The sequence below is a fragment of the Cavia porcellus genome, unplaced genomic scaffold, assembly GCF_034190915.1.
Source record: "Cavia porcellus strain 051 isolate PalLab524CR breed Dunkin Hartley unplaced genomic scaffold, mCavPor4.1 scaffold_12, whole genome shotgun sequence".
Taxonomy (NCBI): Eukaryota; Metazoa; Chordata; class Mammalia; order Rodentia; family Caviidae; genus Cavia; species Cavia porcellus.
In genome coordinates, this window is record NW_026947495.1 from 27,776,927 (window position 1) to 27,795,546 (window position 18,620).

General features: G+C 34.5%; 1 protein-coding gene across 1 annotated transcript in view; it reads left to right on the forward strand.

Moving 5' to 3' along the window:
* The window catches only part of Thsd7b (thrombospondin type 1 domain containing 7B), an 823,364-nt gene that overhangs the window by 380,296 nt on the left and 424,448 nt on the right, over nt 1-18,620 (forward strand). The window contains exon 7 of the mRNA XM_063259013.1: nt 2,121-2,318. Coding sequence (XP_063115083.1) covers nt 2,121-2,318 — 198 coding nt within the window. The remainder of the gene's footprint in view (nt 1-2,120; nt 2,319-18,620) is intronic.

Sequence of the window (18,620 nt, forward strand, 5' to 3'; positions counted from 1 at the left end):
GCTTTTACATTCATTGGATTTGTTCAGAGGCCAGTAGGACCCTGTACCTCTTCTGAGGGGGGAATAAGGTGACTCAGCCCTTCTGTATGTTCTACTTTGGCTACTTAATAGTGTGAACTTTGAGATATGAAGCAGTGAATTAGCTACCTTTTTTTATTTTTTCAATTTGTTTTGAACTGAACTTTTTTAATACAATACAATGAAAATGCAATCATATTTTGCTGATGAGCCAATATATAGGTATATATTGATCCTTCAAGTAGGAATCTAAGAGTGTTTGAAGGAGAGGCTCTGGGTTATGCTGGATCATGAAAACTCAAATGAAATACTTTTGGCTTTATCTATAATTTGTTCCCAGCTCTGTCTTATTCCAAGCAAGCTTAGCTCCTTCTTGTGTCCTGAAACCATATGCCTGTTATATAATGGCGTCTGGTGTTTCTCCTGTTCACTGTGAGCTTTGTAATTTCTCTAATAGTATGACAACATTGGGAGAGATGAGCTTGGCTTTGTTACCACTAATGCTCATTTACTTTTTCGTCTCCTTCACTTGTGGAATGGGTGATAATATATTCTACTCTCACTTTATGAATTGAATGCTCTCTATATTCCTGATATATTTATTTTCTTTACCTACTCTAATAATTGATGATAGCTCCTTATAATGTTATTTATGTATAGATCATTTTTTTTTCTTTTTGTCTTTTTCGTTTTTACCAGTACTGGGGATCGAACTCACGACTGCCTGCTTGCAAGGCAGGCACGTATGCCACTGAGCTAAATCCCCAGCCCCTTAGATCAAATTTGTTTAAAAAATAGAAATTAAATGAATCAAATTGTTTGAATTTGGGGGATAAACAATAGAAAGTTGGGAAAAGTGAAAACTATACATAGCTTTTAGAAGTGACAGAATATTATGAGAAAATTAAAAATCAAAACTGAAGGATTTTATGTGGTTCTCAGTTATTTTTTTTTTTTTTTACTTTTTTAAGGTCACTTTGGTTTTTCATATGTAAGTTAATTGTACAAATTAGAAACAGACAAGTTCTGTTTAGTAATAAAACGTGGATCTCTGGTATCTTGGACAAAATCAAAAGCTCTGTTAAAAGAGGATCCACATTCCCATGAGAACAGTGAAAAAGACCCGAATAATAGCCAGGCTTTTTAGAACAAACCTACATCCTGCATTTTCTAGAAATCCCTGTCTCTGTCCATATTTTCATGATTGATTCATTTCCCTCAATGTACAACTGCTTCACTTCTATTGATGTTGAGTTTCTGACTGCAAAGGCCCATAGTTCTCTGAGTTGTAGAAACTTTCCTTTGTCCCATTGTAGATTGTTTTTAAAAATTAATAATAGTTCAGTCAGGTTAGAAAGTGTAATCTAAAGAGATACTGCCTTACGTAGCAGGCTAATGTAGATAACACTGAAGCATTTCAAAGGAGGTAGCTCTGAATGGTTAGGAAGTAGGAATAGGTCAAACTGTAGATATATTTCAACTTAACACAGAATAAGACTGTCAAAAACAACAGCAAAGCTAGGTGTGGTGATATACACCTGTAAACCCAGCATTTGAGGGGTTGAAGCATGAGGATTGCTGATAGTGTGAGGCTAACCTGGGTTACAAAGTAAGTTCAAAGCCAACCTGAACAGCATCACAAGACCTTGTCTCAAAAAAGACAGAAAACAAACAAATAAACAAACAACAACAAAAACTGAAGCAAAACAAACAAACAAACAAAAACCCCCAACAAAAATACAATGTGGATTTTTCTGTGTAAGGTTGATTTTTCTGTGTAAGGTCATTTTTTCTGAATCTTCTTTTATTTTACTGGTTTGTTCATACCATTGGTTATATACTGTTTCACATTTCATTTAATTATATTTGGACTCTCCAACTTCTAGGTTGAAATCTCTTAGGAAACACGAGTTTTTGTTGTCATTCTTTTCAAGTTTCTTTTTTCCTTTCTACTTTTCATAGACTAAAACAAATCAAGATAGCATATGCTTTGGAGGTGTGAGTATTCATAAGAAGTTTTATATCTCACCTAGCCGCTGGTTCCTTGCCTTTGCTGGATAAAAGTGGAATCCTGTGAAACTTTTGTTTTGTCTTATTTTTAGGATTTAGAATGAGACAGCGTCACATCCTGATGGAATCCACAGGGCCTGTGGGTCATTGCCCTCATTTGGTGGAATCTGTTCCTTGTGAGGATCCGATGTGCTATAGATGGTCAGCATCAGAAGGAATCTGTATCCCTGATCATGGGAAATGTGGCATGGGACATCGCATCCTGAAGGCTGTCTGTCAGGATGAGAAAGGTATGACCCACCAACATACTAGAGATGTACATTGTATTGGCCCTGAGACACATTGTCACTCCCCTAGGGTCATTTTCTAGAAGGAGAGAGTTACTGGCTTTCCTGTCCGTGAATAGTTACAATCAGCCAAGGGGCACATGGCACAGAATGACCCTAGATCACTTCATATGGGACCACATACTGTGAGTATTCCCTAAATGCAATGCACTGAACCTAGAGATTTTGCTGGATTCTTTTTAATTTGTCAAGACAAACAGACATAAATTTCCTGAATAATCTTGAATTGATCAATATAAAATAAATTTTATTTGTTTGGAGTCCCTGTATCACATGCACTTATAAATTATTAACAAATACTACTTTTAAAGATACTAAGGTTAAAAAGGAAAAAAAAAACTAAATGAAATATTTTCATTTTTATAATGTTAAACTAGAATACAATGCTAACATTTCCAAAGAACCATTTTTAAATACAAGTTGTCAAGGTTTACAAACCCTTAACAATGATGTCTTTCCTTGATCACTGAGTTTCTTACACATTGGTTGCTGGAAATGAAGGTTGATTTAAAAAACATGCACAGTACATGGCAATGAGAAAAGTGACATTTAAAATCTTTCTCCTAGAAATTGAAAAGAATTCGATCTCTTGGCAGAAGATTGAGCATATCTACTAATCAGTTCTGCCATGAGAAGTCCCATTTATAATACTCTCGGTGTGTGTGTGGGATGAAATGTTTTGACTTACGGTGCTAAACAATCCATTGAGCAGAAGGAAACTGCAAAGTGTATTCAGGATGGATATTAGCATCACATAGGTTGACACTCAGTAAAGTAACTCCTTCCTGTTTTTCCCCTTTCTTTCCCTCTCTCCTTCTCTCATTCTCAATTCCTTCATTTTTTTTTCTTTCTTTATCTTAAATCATGATCATCATTAGAAAAATATAAATTTTTATCAAGTGATTAACTGGTTACCTTTAGAAACAAGATGGTTGTATAATTAAATAGAGGGCCATACTAGAAGAGAGAAGTAAATGATTAAAACTCATAGTGAATATTTCTAATATTACCAAGCAATGTTTTGATGTGATAACACATGCTTTACTTATTTATTTATTATGTATTTATTTGAGACAATGCCTAGCTATATTGTTCATCCAGGCCATAATCTAAGTATGTAGCCTAGACTGGCCTCAGTGAATTCATGGTGATCCTCTCTGCCTCAGCCTGCTGAGTGCTGAAATCATAGGTGTATGCCATCATATCCAGCCTGCATAATTTATTAACACAGGCAAATAAAAGCACTTTTATTATATTGTGTATTTGGCTTTCATTCTGATTTCTTGGCACAATGATTGTGAAATGTTTGTGTATTTACTTTTCATTCTGATTTCTTGGCACAATGATTGTAAAATCCTTGTAATTTCCTGATGTTTGGGGGTATGAGGAGAATCTTCTCTTCAGATATTTGGTATTTGATCCTGACTTGGGACACAAGCTCCACAGTGCCTTGGAATTTTCTTAGGTATAAAGCATGTCTTTTGTTCTGATTAACTGACTGTCTTTGGATCCTTCATGGAGCATAGTTATCACAAAGACCAAACCATGACTAAAAGCTTGAAACTTTCGGCCTTTGCTTACATCCATTGAGAGGTGGGAAGGGAAGAACATGAAGTTAAAAATCAATCATACTTATGTGCTGAAGCTTCTATAAAGATCTCTGAATCATGGGGCTCAAAGGTGTTCCAAATTGCTGAACAGATAGAGTAATAGAGAAGGTTGTATGCTCAGAGAGGGAGTGGAATATCCTCACTCCTCCTCTCCACCTTGCCTTATGCATCTTATCCATTTGACTAGTAGCCTGTGTCCTGTGTAACATCCTTTATAACAAGCATGTAAATAGAAATGAAATATTTTCCTGAGTTCTATGAGCCATCTCGAGAAACTGCATAACATAAGGTTTTATAAGAATCCTAATTTATAACTGATTTGTCAGAAGCACAGGTGACAGCGTAAAGTTTATGATTATCATCTGAAAATCTGAGTCTTCAGGGATTGGGCCCCTAACTTGGGTTTGATACTATCCACAAGCAAAGCAATATGACAATTGAGTTGAATTGCAGTCATCCACACACTGTTGCAAAATTTCTTAGTATGAAGAAAAATTGCACAGGTCACAGAAGTATTCTGTTGATTGTGGAGTTAGAAATAAGGTGTAGAGGTTTGAAATCGGACCAAGAGAGTCACACAACTTAGAATATAAATTTAAAATTTACTGGCTATATAGTCTTAGGGACATTATTTAATTTGTGCAAACATCTTATCCTTTAACAGTCAAAGAGGATAATAGGAACTACCTCTTATTGTCAAGATTGTGAGTTAAAACCATTCAAGAGAATTAGAGGGTGTTCAGAACCAACTAACAGAAAACAAACAATGTCTCTTTATGTTTGATACTATAGTATATGAAGGTATACTCAAATATTTCAAGGCGAGAGACAATATGGTAGCTACTGTTATGTTGGGTTGTCTTGTGGTGAAACACTATGTTGCTTAAATTGTTCTGTTCTGACCTGTGTTGTTATGTCCTCTTTTATCTTAATCTTTTTTTTAATAAAAAATTGAGAGCTAAATTAGTTACATAAGTTTATCAGTGTTGTGTCTGGCATATAACCTTTCAAAATAGGCTATAATCTTATTTTGTTTATAATGCACATTTACCTTGTAGAGATTATCCAAAGTGTTTGTTTCATTTATTTATTTATTTATTTATTTGCATTACTGAGTATTAAACCCAGAATCCAGGGTCTTTACATTAACCTACAATGAGCCAAAACAATCTCACAAAGGTCTTACACTGTCAAATTTTCTGTCTCAACCTTCCAGAGTACTGTTATTACAGGGAAGTGCAACCATATCTGGTGAACAGTATTCTTTTATAAAGTGACAATCACAATGAGAATTAGAATAAGCATTACTTACTTCTTCATTCTATTCTTTAGTGGAAGAAACAGAAATTGCACTGGTTTGGTTCAGAGCCAGTGACAGCGACCATGCTTTGTCGTCTCATGCCAGGTATTAGAATGCTATCATATGTCCTTATAACTAGGGATTTCTGTCACCAGAGATACTTGTACCTTCTTCAGCGGCTGTGAAGGTAATAACTCTACCATGTTACAGCAATTTTAGAGCTTCATTGCTTATTCCTGCAAAAGGACTGTAAAATTTTCAAATTTTGACCTATATTCTCAATGTCCACGGAGAGAACTAAGAATTAATGCTGGCTCATATTAGCTCCATGAAGTCTGCGGTTTTTAAATGTCTAGACAAACATCCTCACTGTGGGATGACAGCAACAGACATGAGGATGGGAATATGCTGACCTTTCATAGCTGAAGCAGTCTTATGTCCAGTGAGAATCTAAAACTGCAGTATGGCTTTACTTTTGTTATTTAGTTTCTGTGTGATTTTGGGTGATTGATGATGGTGGTTTGCCAGAGAAGTGCTCCTGTCTTGTGCTCCAGATATTATTGGGGTTTTGCATAGCTACAACAATTTGCTTTACATCTGACACTCATTCAAATGGAGAGAAAAAAAAAAAAAAAGAAAGCTTGAACATAGTCTTTAGATGTTTTTTTGCTTGTAATATTTGATAGTTTTCTTTTCATCATTCTGATTGTATCAATTGTTTCATAGATTCCTTGTTTCAAAATTTATTGAGAGCAAAGTGGGTGAGACCAAAAGAACTAGTTTTATATTTGGATTAAAATAAACTCAGTACATTGTAGTCATTGTAGTCAGATTCAGGCCTGCTAGAATTTGAAAATGTAACTTGGTTTGTCTTCATTTTGCAGTTTCTTTCTTTTCTCTGGATATAATGATATACATAAAGAAACATTCAACATTCTTACAAAGCATGAACGTATCATTCAAAGGTGAAACCAAGAAATTTCACATAAGCATGATCAGTCACTCTTATATGGCTCTTGCTTGTTTTTTGAGTATTCCATTGGCATTTGTTTTTCCCAGAAGATTGCTGAGACAATTGCTGGGGAAAATTTAAAAAAAAATCTATGTCACGTTGAAATCAGAAAGTATCTGGAAAACACACTTTTTTAAATATGCGTAAGCCTTGTGAGTTATTTTAAGAATGTGACTTACTTTGGGCTAGAATCCAAGCAGTCATCTATGAGTTACTATAGCTATAGAATAGTAGTGCTGTGTCTTTGGTTGTTGAAGCTGATTTGATTTTTCTACTTTACATGACATCTTATGTTTGCTATGGGTCAGTTCACATGTACTGATATATATATATATATATATATATATATATATATATATATGCATATACTTAGTTCCACTGAAAAATACATTTCTTGCTTTTGAAAAAGACATTTGAAATATAAATAGAATATGACACAAAATTGCAGGCTGAAGTACAAGGTCATGAGTTTGATCTCCAACACCAAAAAGAAAAACAAAATGCAGGCTTAATATAGTTCTTCATATATTATTAAGTTTATCATTGTATTTAAAACTTTGATTCATCAGTGTACAGCTATTCACTGTTACCATGTTCCTTGGGGACTGATGAAAGTTTACCACTATAACACATCTTCACAGAACAGATTAGGAAAATCTCCACAATGCAGGGAAGTGGACAGTGTTCCCAGCAGCTAGCAAGAGACTACTGTATGTCATTTTTTTATGTCTGTTTTGCACAATGGGCAGATGACCCAACATAGTACTTGAATAATTCTGGCCTGCCTCGTAGATGTTTCACATCCTAGGCACTAAGCACCTGCTTCATTTCATAGTTTACCAAGTAGGCTTCCTTGAAAAAAAATGTTTATGTATTACAGCAAACATCTGTAATCAGAGAAACTATAATAGATGTTTTGCACCTGAAGAAAGCAAATGCCAACACCAGTAAAATGTGATGAACAGTGAGACCAAAATTCACAATTTTGAAGACAGACAAATTTAGGTTTAGTCATTGTTAGCATAAAATTTCTTATGTTCACCTTTGAACTTGAACTTTACAATGCAAATAATTTCCTAAAGTATTGTACAAGCAAAAGGAATTATTTCAAACTGTTAAACAACATTCTACTTCAGTACAGTGTTTATTTTCTTGAATTTCAGTAAGCAAGAGGAATGGGTTTGTTCATTGTGCATATCTTTGATTATGAGTAGATCTTCCTGCAGTGACCAACCTATTAAAGACACATTATGAAGTTAGAGTCACCACTGAGAATACTGAGATTTCAAAACAAATTTCAAACATAAATTTTTCTAAATTTCAGTAATGGTACCTTACTTGAAATGAGTCTGCAGTATATTAAGACATGCATTTAGAAAATGATAATATTTGTACTTTAAAAACAAAGTATTTTTTGCCTTATTTTTTTTTTTTATCCATTTGAGTAGGAAAAAAAAATCACTGCCTTTGCATGATGATGAGAATATCAAACTACAATCCTGGGTATTTGAGGGATCAAAGAAGGCATAAATGCCTGGGCATGATGACAGATGCCTATAATCTCAGCACCCTGGAGGCTGAGACAGGAAGATTGCCATGAGTTTGTAGCACGAACTACATAGTGAATTCAAGACCAACCTGGTCTACAAAGCAAGTTCCTGTCTCAAAAGGGGAAGAGGGTTAACTAAATATGGATGAGCATTTTATATAAGTAATTAGAATTCAGATATACACTTAATGATACTCAAACTTAGTGGATTGTAGCACATTTTGAGATTTCCACCCCAAATCCCTTCCTTTTCCATTTACAGTTTCTGAAATTGCAACTGACACCAACCGAATCTCTTTTCCTGCAGAGTATCTGAGGCCACTGGAGCTGCACTAGTGAATTGCCAATCAAGGGAGGAGGCTTCTGCCATTGTTGAGAACTGGTATAAATACCTAGCTTTTTGCTCATTGGTCTAAATAATTTAGATGTATGTTTCACATTGTTTCCTCTCAGTGAGATGAATCCCCCCAGTTACAGAACATTTATTTTCCTTTCTTTTCCTGTTTCACTTGCCCACTGCTTATCCAAGAACCTTTGTGGGAGAATTTCATATGGTGAAGCTAAAATTGTGACAAATATGCTTGGAAAGATATCTAGTAGATTCATGCCTGGAAAAGATACAAGTTCCAAATCAATAAAACCATTTTGATAATAATTTTTAAAGAATCACTACTAAAGAAGGAAATAAGAGATCATGAGAGGTCATTTAGTATTTTAAACAACTTTAATTATTAGTTATTTGGTTATATCAAATACCTTCAATATACTGCTGCTGTATTCCCTTTAAAAACAGAAATATATATATATATATATATATATATATATATATATATATATATATAGTGTGTGTGTGTGTGTGTGTGTGTGTGTGTGTGTGTGTGTGTATGCACATTTTTTTGTTTCTCGGGCTATCTGGGTAATTTTACCATCCTCCTAAGTCTTGGTTTTCAACAATGGACCACCTATAGGATTTTCTGAGGCAGAACTAGGTTATTCTTATTTTAATTTTACAGTGGATTTTAGAGTTTATTGGAATAGTCCTAAGTATCAGTGAGAGAAATAAGAGTTCTTTGGATTACATGATTAATTGTATAGGGTAATTAGGCTGACATGTTTGGCAAACATGTTGTATTATATTCTTTTTTCTAGACTGATTTTTTTGTCTTTTTGAGACAGTCTCCCTATACATTTCAGGCTGGCCTTGAGCTCACTTTGTAGCCCAGGCTGGTGTTGAACTCGCAATGATCCTCCTGCCTCAGCCTCCCAAGTCCTGGGTTTACAGGTATGCATCACTATATCCAACTAGAGTGATGGTTTTAAAACAAGTAATTTTCAGACTCACCAGAAGTTGTACAAATACAAATTCTGGCTGCCTCCTCAGAGTTTAAGATCGGAGGTGTCTGGGTTAGGCTCACATTTGTCTTTCAAACAAGATCCCACGTATTCAAGTAATGCAAGTCCAGGGAACATAGTTTAAGAAATATTATTCAGGGCCAAATGCCTGGTGGTCAGACAAATAATCTAACAGTGTAACAGAATCAGTCTATATGAGTGCAAAGCATGTCTTATACTTAGAGTCAACAATTGTATTGATTGTAATCTGTTGTTTCTTGTTTCCTGCTGGGGAAGTTGTTCTTTGAAATCTATGAACTATGTTACTGTCTTCTCACAAGCAAGCAGTAAATAAATATTGTTTTATTTCTTCATTGTTACCTAGATGGATTACTAAAAGATCAGATGGTGGGAAGCAATTGTGTTCCCTAGCAGAAACAGAAGACACATAATAATGTGAGATGAGTAATAGGTTTAGAGGAGAGAGTTTTCATTTTCAGCAAGCTATCTTTTTCAGACCACCAACTGGTAGTCATTTGGTATCAGTATCCTCACTAAAGGAAGTGGGGTGATGAGAAATACACTGCATTACATTTTGAAATGAACCTGATATTGCAATTGAAAGTGCCAATAAGAGCAGACTGTGATACTTACACTACAGGAATCAGACTGTAGAGGAGATTAAATCTGAGACTTCTTGCACCCAAATTCCCCATTCCCTTTCATTTAAATATTTTACAGTGAAATTAAAGATGAAACTGAAATATAATGTTTCTAATGAAGTAGTCCAAAAGAGAAAAATAAAACTCCTGCTCATCACGGTTGCCCCCTTCATGTTTGATCGAAACTTAGGGGTAGATTATAAACTGTAAATGCTGAAGTGAGAAAAACAACAATGTAGTTTTAAATATGTTTACTGTATGTTGTCTGTTGATAAAGAGGTATTTTTTAATTACTTCCAATGTATTCTTGTAACAAGAATAAATTTGTTGTTGTTGTTTTTTTTTAATTTGCTAAAGTTCCTAAATAAACGCTGTGCTCCCATCTCTACTCCACCACTAAGTCCCAATCAGACTAAATATAGTCGGATTTTGTAAGGTTTTAATATATAGAAATAGCCTAGAAATAGAATATATTGCTTCTCTTTGTGCTTGTTTATCTCACAGAAAGTTTTACTCAGTTTTCTATTTGTCCTGAAATTCTTATTGGATAATTGATTTTTTGTACGCATTCCATATGACTCAAGAAGAAATGAACCATAGATTGTATGTGTCCTTCAAAATGTAGTTCCTATGATGAAATAAATGGTCAACCCAAAATTTCAATAGAAATTAGTGTAGGATTGTCACACTTCCCTTTATTTTCAACTTCCTCTGTGAAACTGTTGTGTTTTTACCTAATTCATTGTGTGTCTCATTCTCGTGTCAATAACAAGGATAAGATATAACATTAGTCAAGGGATGCAGTCTTATTTTCCCTTTAAAAAATGCATTTTAAATTGTCATTTGGCTGCTTCATACACTATCGCCCTTAACTGGTGGATTTTGCCATGCCATTTCCCATTTTTCCCCTTATATAAACTTATTTTAGTAAAGACTACAAGTTACCCTTATAGACATAGGAAAATTAAAGACTATGTGTTAAAACACATTTCCAACAAAATGAAATAATTTTCAGTGATGGAATCATTAATATGACTATATAAGGAAATGCAGTCAGAAGTATATAGGGTATATATCTGTGGTGTATACCTATTTGAGTGTTTTAAGAAAAATATAATGGAAAAAATCTGAAAAAACCAACTCTCCTATACAAAATCAATTAAGGATAATTCATTGACTACTATAGTTAAAAACTTTTGACTCAATAAATTAAAATAATAAATATGGTAGGAGATATCAACAGGCAATATATTCTGAATGTGGAATACTACAGATAGTATTGACCTATGTATATACCAGTACTTTGTTTTTCAACATATATACCTATGATAAAGTTTAATTTACGTTAGGCACAGGAAGAAATTGACAATAATAACTTAATAAAACAATTTTGCCAATTTACTACAATAAAAGTTATATGAATATGGTCTCTCTCCTTTTCTTTCACAAAAAATACCCTGCTGTACTTTATTTTATTGTACTGTACTCACTATTTTTGTGTAGATGTGAAATGATACAATGCTACATGATGAGATGAAGTGAACTCAGTGAGGTAGGCATGGTAGTGTAGTGTTAGGGTGCTACACAAGAATTACTTGAACCCTTAAGCACTGAGAGACCATGACAGTTGATTTCATAGCTGTGTAGAATTATAAATGACTAACATGGAGATAGCCTGTATAGCAAGCATATGCTGGACAGTGGAAGGATTCATGATGCAGGTATAATGTAGTTCCCCGGGGGCAGGATATTTCACAGTACTGATAATACCAACACACAATTTAAAACTTATTACTCAATTATTTTTGAATTTTCAATTTAATATTTTAGGTCATAGCTAATCTAAAGTAACAAACTATGGAGAATTAATTAGCCTTCATATAAGGGAAAATAATATACATATACTTTAACTGCTTAGAGTATATTCTTTTACTCTGTAGGTAAGTTTCAGTTAGCTATATGCATCTAGAAATCTAAATATGATAATAAATGCTCCCTCTTCCTCTGTTAGCTCTATGATAATTCACCTCCATTGTCACAATCATGTTATTCCCCCTGCCTGAGATACTCATCCTCCTTTTAGTTTGATTAATTCTTCTTAAGCTTTAAAACTTGACTTGGTGTCCTTCAGAAAATGGTCCTTCCACACTCACCCTGGGTTTTTTACACTGGTCTGTAGTCTCAGGTAAATTTTATAATCATAACCCCCACAAGCTGTCACAGTCAACTATGGTAATTCTATTTCTTCTATAGGTTATTGGGTGCAGCAATATTTAGCATTATATCTGCTTGAATCAATAAGTCTTAAGAGGAACTTGAAAAAGAAAGGTGTTTTTCTTGTGGCTGTGAACATACAGCAAGGTTATGTGGCTTTAGGATGGAAATGTGGCTCACTATGTATAGCGGGGTAGAGACAGAAATACAAGCCTGAAAAACATGTTGAGCTCTCAAACAACAATCTGAGTGCTGAATTATTGTTATGTTTACAGTGTATTTTCTTCTTGTTAAACCCACTTTCTGTCAGAGTTTATATCAGCTGCTGTAGAAATCATCTTAATTGATAGCATGCCCATCTTATGTGTTTTTATTACACCTTGTGATTCAGTTACCTGTGTCTTTACTGCATTATGTTAAAATTACTGTCTCACTCATCTGCATCTCCTGTTTGACTCTTAGCTTCTCAAGGGCAGAGACTTGAACTCATTCACTGTTTTATTCTTGGCGCCGTGACAGAATATCTGGTATATTAAAAAATATTCTCAATAAATGTTTAGAGAACTTAAAAAAGTTATTTCAGTTCATTTCATTCATATAACAGCCTAACTGAGGGATTATTATTATTATAACAGGTATTCTAATTTTACTAAGGCACAAATTATAACCAGAGATGTTGATGTTCTGTGATCACTAAACTAGTATTGTAAGTCACCAGAAGTTTGAAGTCTAGTTCTAGGAATGTAAGACAGTACTCATTCTGTTATTTTGTGGGTATGTGTGTGAATGCCTTGTATCAACAACACTGTAATTGGCCTATGCTAGACTCATGGATTTACTCTCATTAGTTAAGATTATTTTTTGTTGTTGTTGTTGTTGCTGCTGTGGTCAAGTCAGACTTGGCCTGTGATTTAAGGCTTTAAATGCTTTAAAGCAAATAGTCTTGGTTACCTTTATCTCACTGCTGAGACAAAATATCCAATGCCCCAAATTAAGGAAGGAAAGGTTTATTTAGCTTACAGTTTGTGGAGGTTTCAGTCCATAATCTGCTGGGTCTAAGGCAGGGTAGCTCATGGGGCAAAAGGCAGTAAGTTCATGGTGGTAGAAAACAGAAAAAGAAACAAGCAAAAGAGGAGAAGTATGGAGAGAAGACTCTTTCTGTCCTTTATATTGTATGTAGACAAGCTACACTCACACCCATAATACCAGCATCTGATCATGAATCAATCACAAATTCTGGAAGTCTGCTCCCATGAATGCATGAAACTTTGTGTGTGTGTGGGGGGGGACATATAGACACAAACCATAACAGCAATTATGCCCACTCAGTGACATAGGTTCATGAAATCTATTTTTAAGCATTCATTAAATATAGTATCTGTAATTTAATTATCATGAGCTGAGAGCAATAGAGAGATCACCTGGTATTGTGCAGTGAAAACATAAAGTCCATCCATGTTTTCTTGTGGCACAAAATGTATTTGTGACTAGTTATCTGGTTATCTAGTTATCTGATTTTCCCTAGCAACTGTGGTTCTAATCTTGATTGTATTCAGATAGCTAAGCAATGTAGAATTTATCCAATATTCTATATAAGAACTAGAGGGAAGCAGATTCACTGAAGAAAAAGATGTGAGAAACCACAGAACAGAATATCAGAAACAGTTGTTTAGAGATAAAAACTTCATTCCTTTTTATAATAGATGTCTTCCTGGAGAGAGGTGCTAGAATTGCTTAATAGCAATATAAAGTTTGATAAAGTTGTTTAAATGCAAATACAGTTCTATTTGGGAAAGTGATCCTTCATATTCTAATTTACTGAAATATATAATGATTCACTGAGAATGTGAACTGATTTTTTTCTGTTTTGTTCCAAAAGACACACAGGTAGAAATCAAAAGATGACAAATAATTGGCCTAGCATAAAAATGCATGTTCTCTTTTATCTGTGTAGCTATGTGTGAGTAGTAAGCTCAGTGTCACTGGAAGCATTCTCACATAGACTGTGATCCTTTCTCATAGTATCTTCACATTGTTCTGTAAGTGAGGATAGTTCTGTGAACTGTCTTGTTGCCATTTTTGATAGGATAAAATCCCCAGCTGAGGATATTAATGTCTGTGGCTCTCTAACTTAAATTGCTTGTGTGTCCTCTAGTCATAGTTTCATGAAATGATCCCACATATAACTAGTTATCACTAGAAGTTGTATTACCCTTGATAAAAGGCACAGGCAAAGAAAGCTCCAGATGTTTTACCATTATTTATTTTCCCATTAGAAAAGCTTATGTTTAATTATATAGTTTTATTGATTTTAAATAATATTAATAATTTTACATTCACTTATGAGAAGAACCAATCAGCATTCAGACTAATAAATAAAGTTATTTGCCTCATAAGACATCCTGAGGTCTATGAGTCAATGATATGAATGGGGAAATACAGATTTCTCTTTGGAGGACTATTAAGGGATGTTGGCTTTTGTTTATCAAAGATATAAAGCTGTATGTTTAGGAGTTTGGTAGATATCACAATTGCAAAATAATTTTTGTCCAGTATCTCTCACAAGATCAACTGATAATCAAGATCTCCTCAAATATTTTCCTGGATTAAGTCAGACCAGAAAGAAATATGTGCCTTGGAGAACATAATATTAACAACTTAAAAAAATGTTTTTATACAATTATTTATTGTTGTGTGATCTGATACTATCCATTACTATGAAACTTACTTCCATTTCCTTGAACATGTTAGTTGGACTTTTGTTGCTGTGACAAAATGACAAGAAAAACAATTTTAAAAAGGAAATTTCCTTTTTAAAAGCCCAAATTTTATTTGGGCTTACAGTTTCAGCAGTTTTATTCCTTGGTGACCAGCTCCATCACCTCAGAAAAACATCATGGTGGAAAGATGTGACCAGGGAAAGCAGCTGAGCCCAGAAGCAGAGAGGGCTGACAACTGGATTTTCCTAATTTCCTAGGTAGTTCTCAAACCAGTCAAGTTGACAATGAAAATCACATTGTTATTTATCAGCAGCTTGTGAGGATTCTTAGAGGAAACACGGTTCAGTACTAGTTCAAGGACATTTTTCCAACTTAGGATCATCTGTACAACTCGAATAGAATGTAACACTAAAAATGACCAGATTTCCATTTTGCCTCTTTTCTGGTTTTATTTTATGTCTTTCCTTTTAGTTTCTATTTTCTTTCCTGCAATTTGAATGTCATGTTGTATATTGTATATCATCATTTTACCACCTCCTGGAATGTGTTCTTCAACAAACTACTGATCTCCTTAGCATTGCAGATTTCTCACGTAAAGTAGATGAGACCCTTTATTATGAGTTAGGTGTTTCTCTTGATTTAATCTAAGCCACATTTGCAAGACAATTTCTGGCATATGATTTATTTTGCAAAAGCAATGTTAGGCCGGGCATGCTGGCTCACGCCTTAATGCCAGCACTGGGGAGGCTGAGGCAGGAGGATTGTTACGAGTTCGAGACCAGCCTGGGCTACAAAGTTAGCTCAAGGCAGCCTGAACTGCATAGAGAGACCCTGTCTCACAAGCATTAAAAAAAAAAAAAAAAAAAAAAAAAAAAAAAAAGCAATATTAGGTGCTCTTACCTTAATACAATTTTCTTTTATTTGTATAAAGTACTTAAATTCTTAAAAGAATTACTTAGTAGTAATTATAATTGCAGAAGGTCTAGTTGTTTTGCTATCCTATGAAACCAATAACTAGATGGAGGAAGAAAGTGCTTTATTGACAATAACTTAGCAAACTGAACAATGGTGCTTTTAGTACTCATTTTATAAAACAAAATTATGTGGGGCCAGGGAAATATCTCAGTGGCACAGTGTCTGCCTGGCAAATGTGAGGTTGTGGGTTTGATTACCACCACCACCACCACAACAACAAAAAGAACGGATTTACAAAAGCCATCATGCTTAGGGATTGCAGATAGGAGGTTTGTATATCTGTAGAAGCGTTTTGGGAATAACTCTCCTTAGTGTCTGACAGAGAGGTTGTTAGAGTGATCATGAATTTCATGGTAGTCTGCTTTTATAATACATGTGCTGTCATCATCTGAAGATCACTTGATATTCTGGGATCTGTAACTAAAGAAAATTTAGTAGATTTATGGTTATTATATGGATTCTAACATGGGAATTTTTTATTTTCTTTTTGGCCTTTATATCATAAATATCTTAGACTTACAGAAAAATTAGAGTCATACACAAAAAAAGGAGTTCCCTTATTCCTTTTACCTACTTACCAATATTAACATGTCACATAACCTCAATAATCATGAACCAGAAATTCATATTGAAATAATATAGCTTTTTTGGAGATCAAATAAAATATATAAAGGCTGATGGGAAGCTATATCAGTGATTTTGATTATCTTGGAAATTTCTCTGTGTGTAAGAGTGTAGGTTTCAAGCAGTTTAGAGGTTTGAGAACATTGCTCACAGATGATGACTGTAAAAGGAGTAGAACTTATGAAGTATAAGATGCATGACTACTCCAGACTAGGCTTTAGATCACATACTTTTAAAAAATGGCTTTCACTTTTAATTAAAGAAAATGCCTTGATAAGAGCTATTTACTATCAGCCCTGCCATATCCCTCTGGTATTAGGGAGGAAACTTAGTGGGCCTCTGGCTCTGGTAATAAAGTGGCCAAGCAGCTATGTGATGGTCCATAATTACACCCAGTGTCAAAACGGGGGACTTGGGAATTGATGGATATAAGTTTTTACCTGCAACAGGAAAGAACATCTATGGAAAATCAATTTTTTTTTTCATGAAAAATGATTCAGTGTCATTCTTAACATTTTACTTTGGGCTGATTTCATTTTAGAGTTCCAATTTGTTTATTCTATGCAATAAGGATGAAAAACGCCTATGTCATCTTGCGGTTTTGATGAAAGATAATGGAAGCTTCCATATATATACTAATTCACACCTTAAACATAGTTATTTTCACTTACATTATTTCATTTTACTTCTTACAACAGCCTTAACTGGTCATAGGGAATTGATGGCTCTCAATTGATGGTTCTGGAGGCTGAGAGGCCCAGATCAACATAATGGTTGTGTGGTATTTGGTCAGAGGCTGGTCTCCATTTCTTAGGTGGCACAGTGTTACTCTGTGCATCCCAGGGGAGCAACACATTATAGGACCGAAAAGAAAGAAAAAAGAGCTTCTTTTATATGGGTCTTAGTGTTTGTCATGAGGTGAGGGGGCTCATGTTGTAATCTCGCCTTATAAAGTCTTTATCTTTTAATATTATTCCATTTGCCATTATGTTTCAATGCATGAATTTTTGAGGTAATGTTTTCAGACCTTAGCAGTGGCTTACACCTGCATTACAACAGATAAGAATGAGTACAAAAGAAATTTTATACCTCTAAGGCAAGTACTTATGCTATGTTTTTTTACCACTACACCAGTGTATTTCCAACATCTTACCTACAGAATCCTGAGACTTTATATAGAAGTACAGCTATTATTAGATAATGAAAAGTGAAACTTAGGCATCTGAAAAATTGCCTGTTGTTATTCTTTATGTAATTTAGGGAAATGTTTCAAAATTCGCATCTATATTTGTGACTTTTTCATGTGGATCTGTGTCTGTGTGTATGTATGTATGTGTGTTTCTATACTGTATTTAGCTACTTCTAAAACTGATTCTCTTGAAAAATTTCCTAGGAAAGAGAGTCACGGATCCAGAAACAAGGCAAAACAATATCCAATGTTCCAGAAAAGTATAAGGCATGAATGAAACAAAACTAACTTGTAATTTACTTGGAGGTAATGACAGGGATCTAGGGAGAGAAAGTTTCATCCTACTTTACCAAAATGCAAATATTGGAAAGTATTTGTTATTCTTTTTTTAATTATATGTATATACAGGCACAGATGAGCAGCTTTTAGCTTTTAGTTACTTTTCTTATTCCCCATTGGCTTAAGTATTACTATGAGATATATAGTGAAGGATCAAACAAATGCAGTGCTTCATGAACTTAATTATTTCCATGATTCTGGTTGCATATATGCTTGCAATTTGGTTACAGCCAGAATAACGGAATGAATTAAGTTCATGAACCAAGCTACCCACTGCACTTTAGGTATCACTAAAAATGTCCAAAACCTAACCAGAAAGAAACAAAGCCCTTATAATAAAACTAATGTGTGTGTATTTGTTAATATGTATTAAAGGAGAAAATCTATAGCAGTTTTTTTAGGAACAGTGCTGGCCATTAGTTTTTAATTCTCTTTGTTCTTAAAAACTGTATTCAGCAAACCAGGTGGCTTGTGTACAGAATAGCATGCAGTCGTGTTTCCATGTAGCATCTTCCTCTTTTTTCATTGAGAGGACATTTGCATCATTTTATGGTCAAAAGCATAGTTCATTGCCGAAGCTTTGACACTGGGCAGCTGATTGCTCTCAGGAACTGGTCTGTACAGGGAGAGGCAGGCTTGGGAAATGGGGGCAGGTCTTCCTGAGGGCTGAGATGAATGGGGGAGGTATGTGAGTCAACCAGAGTGTGGCTGAGCATCAG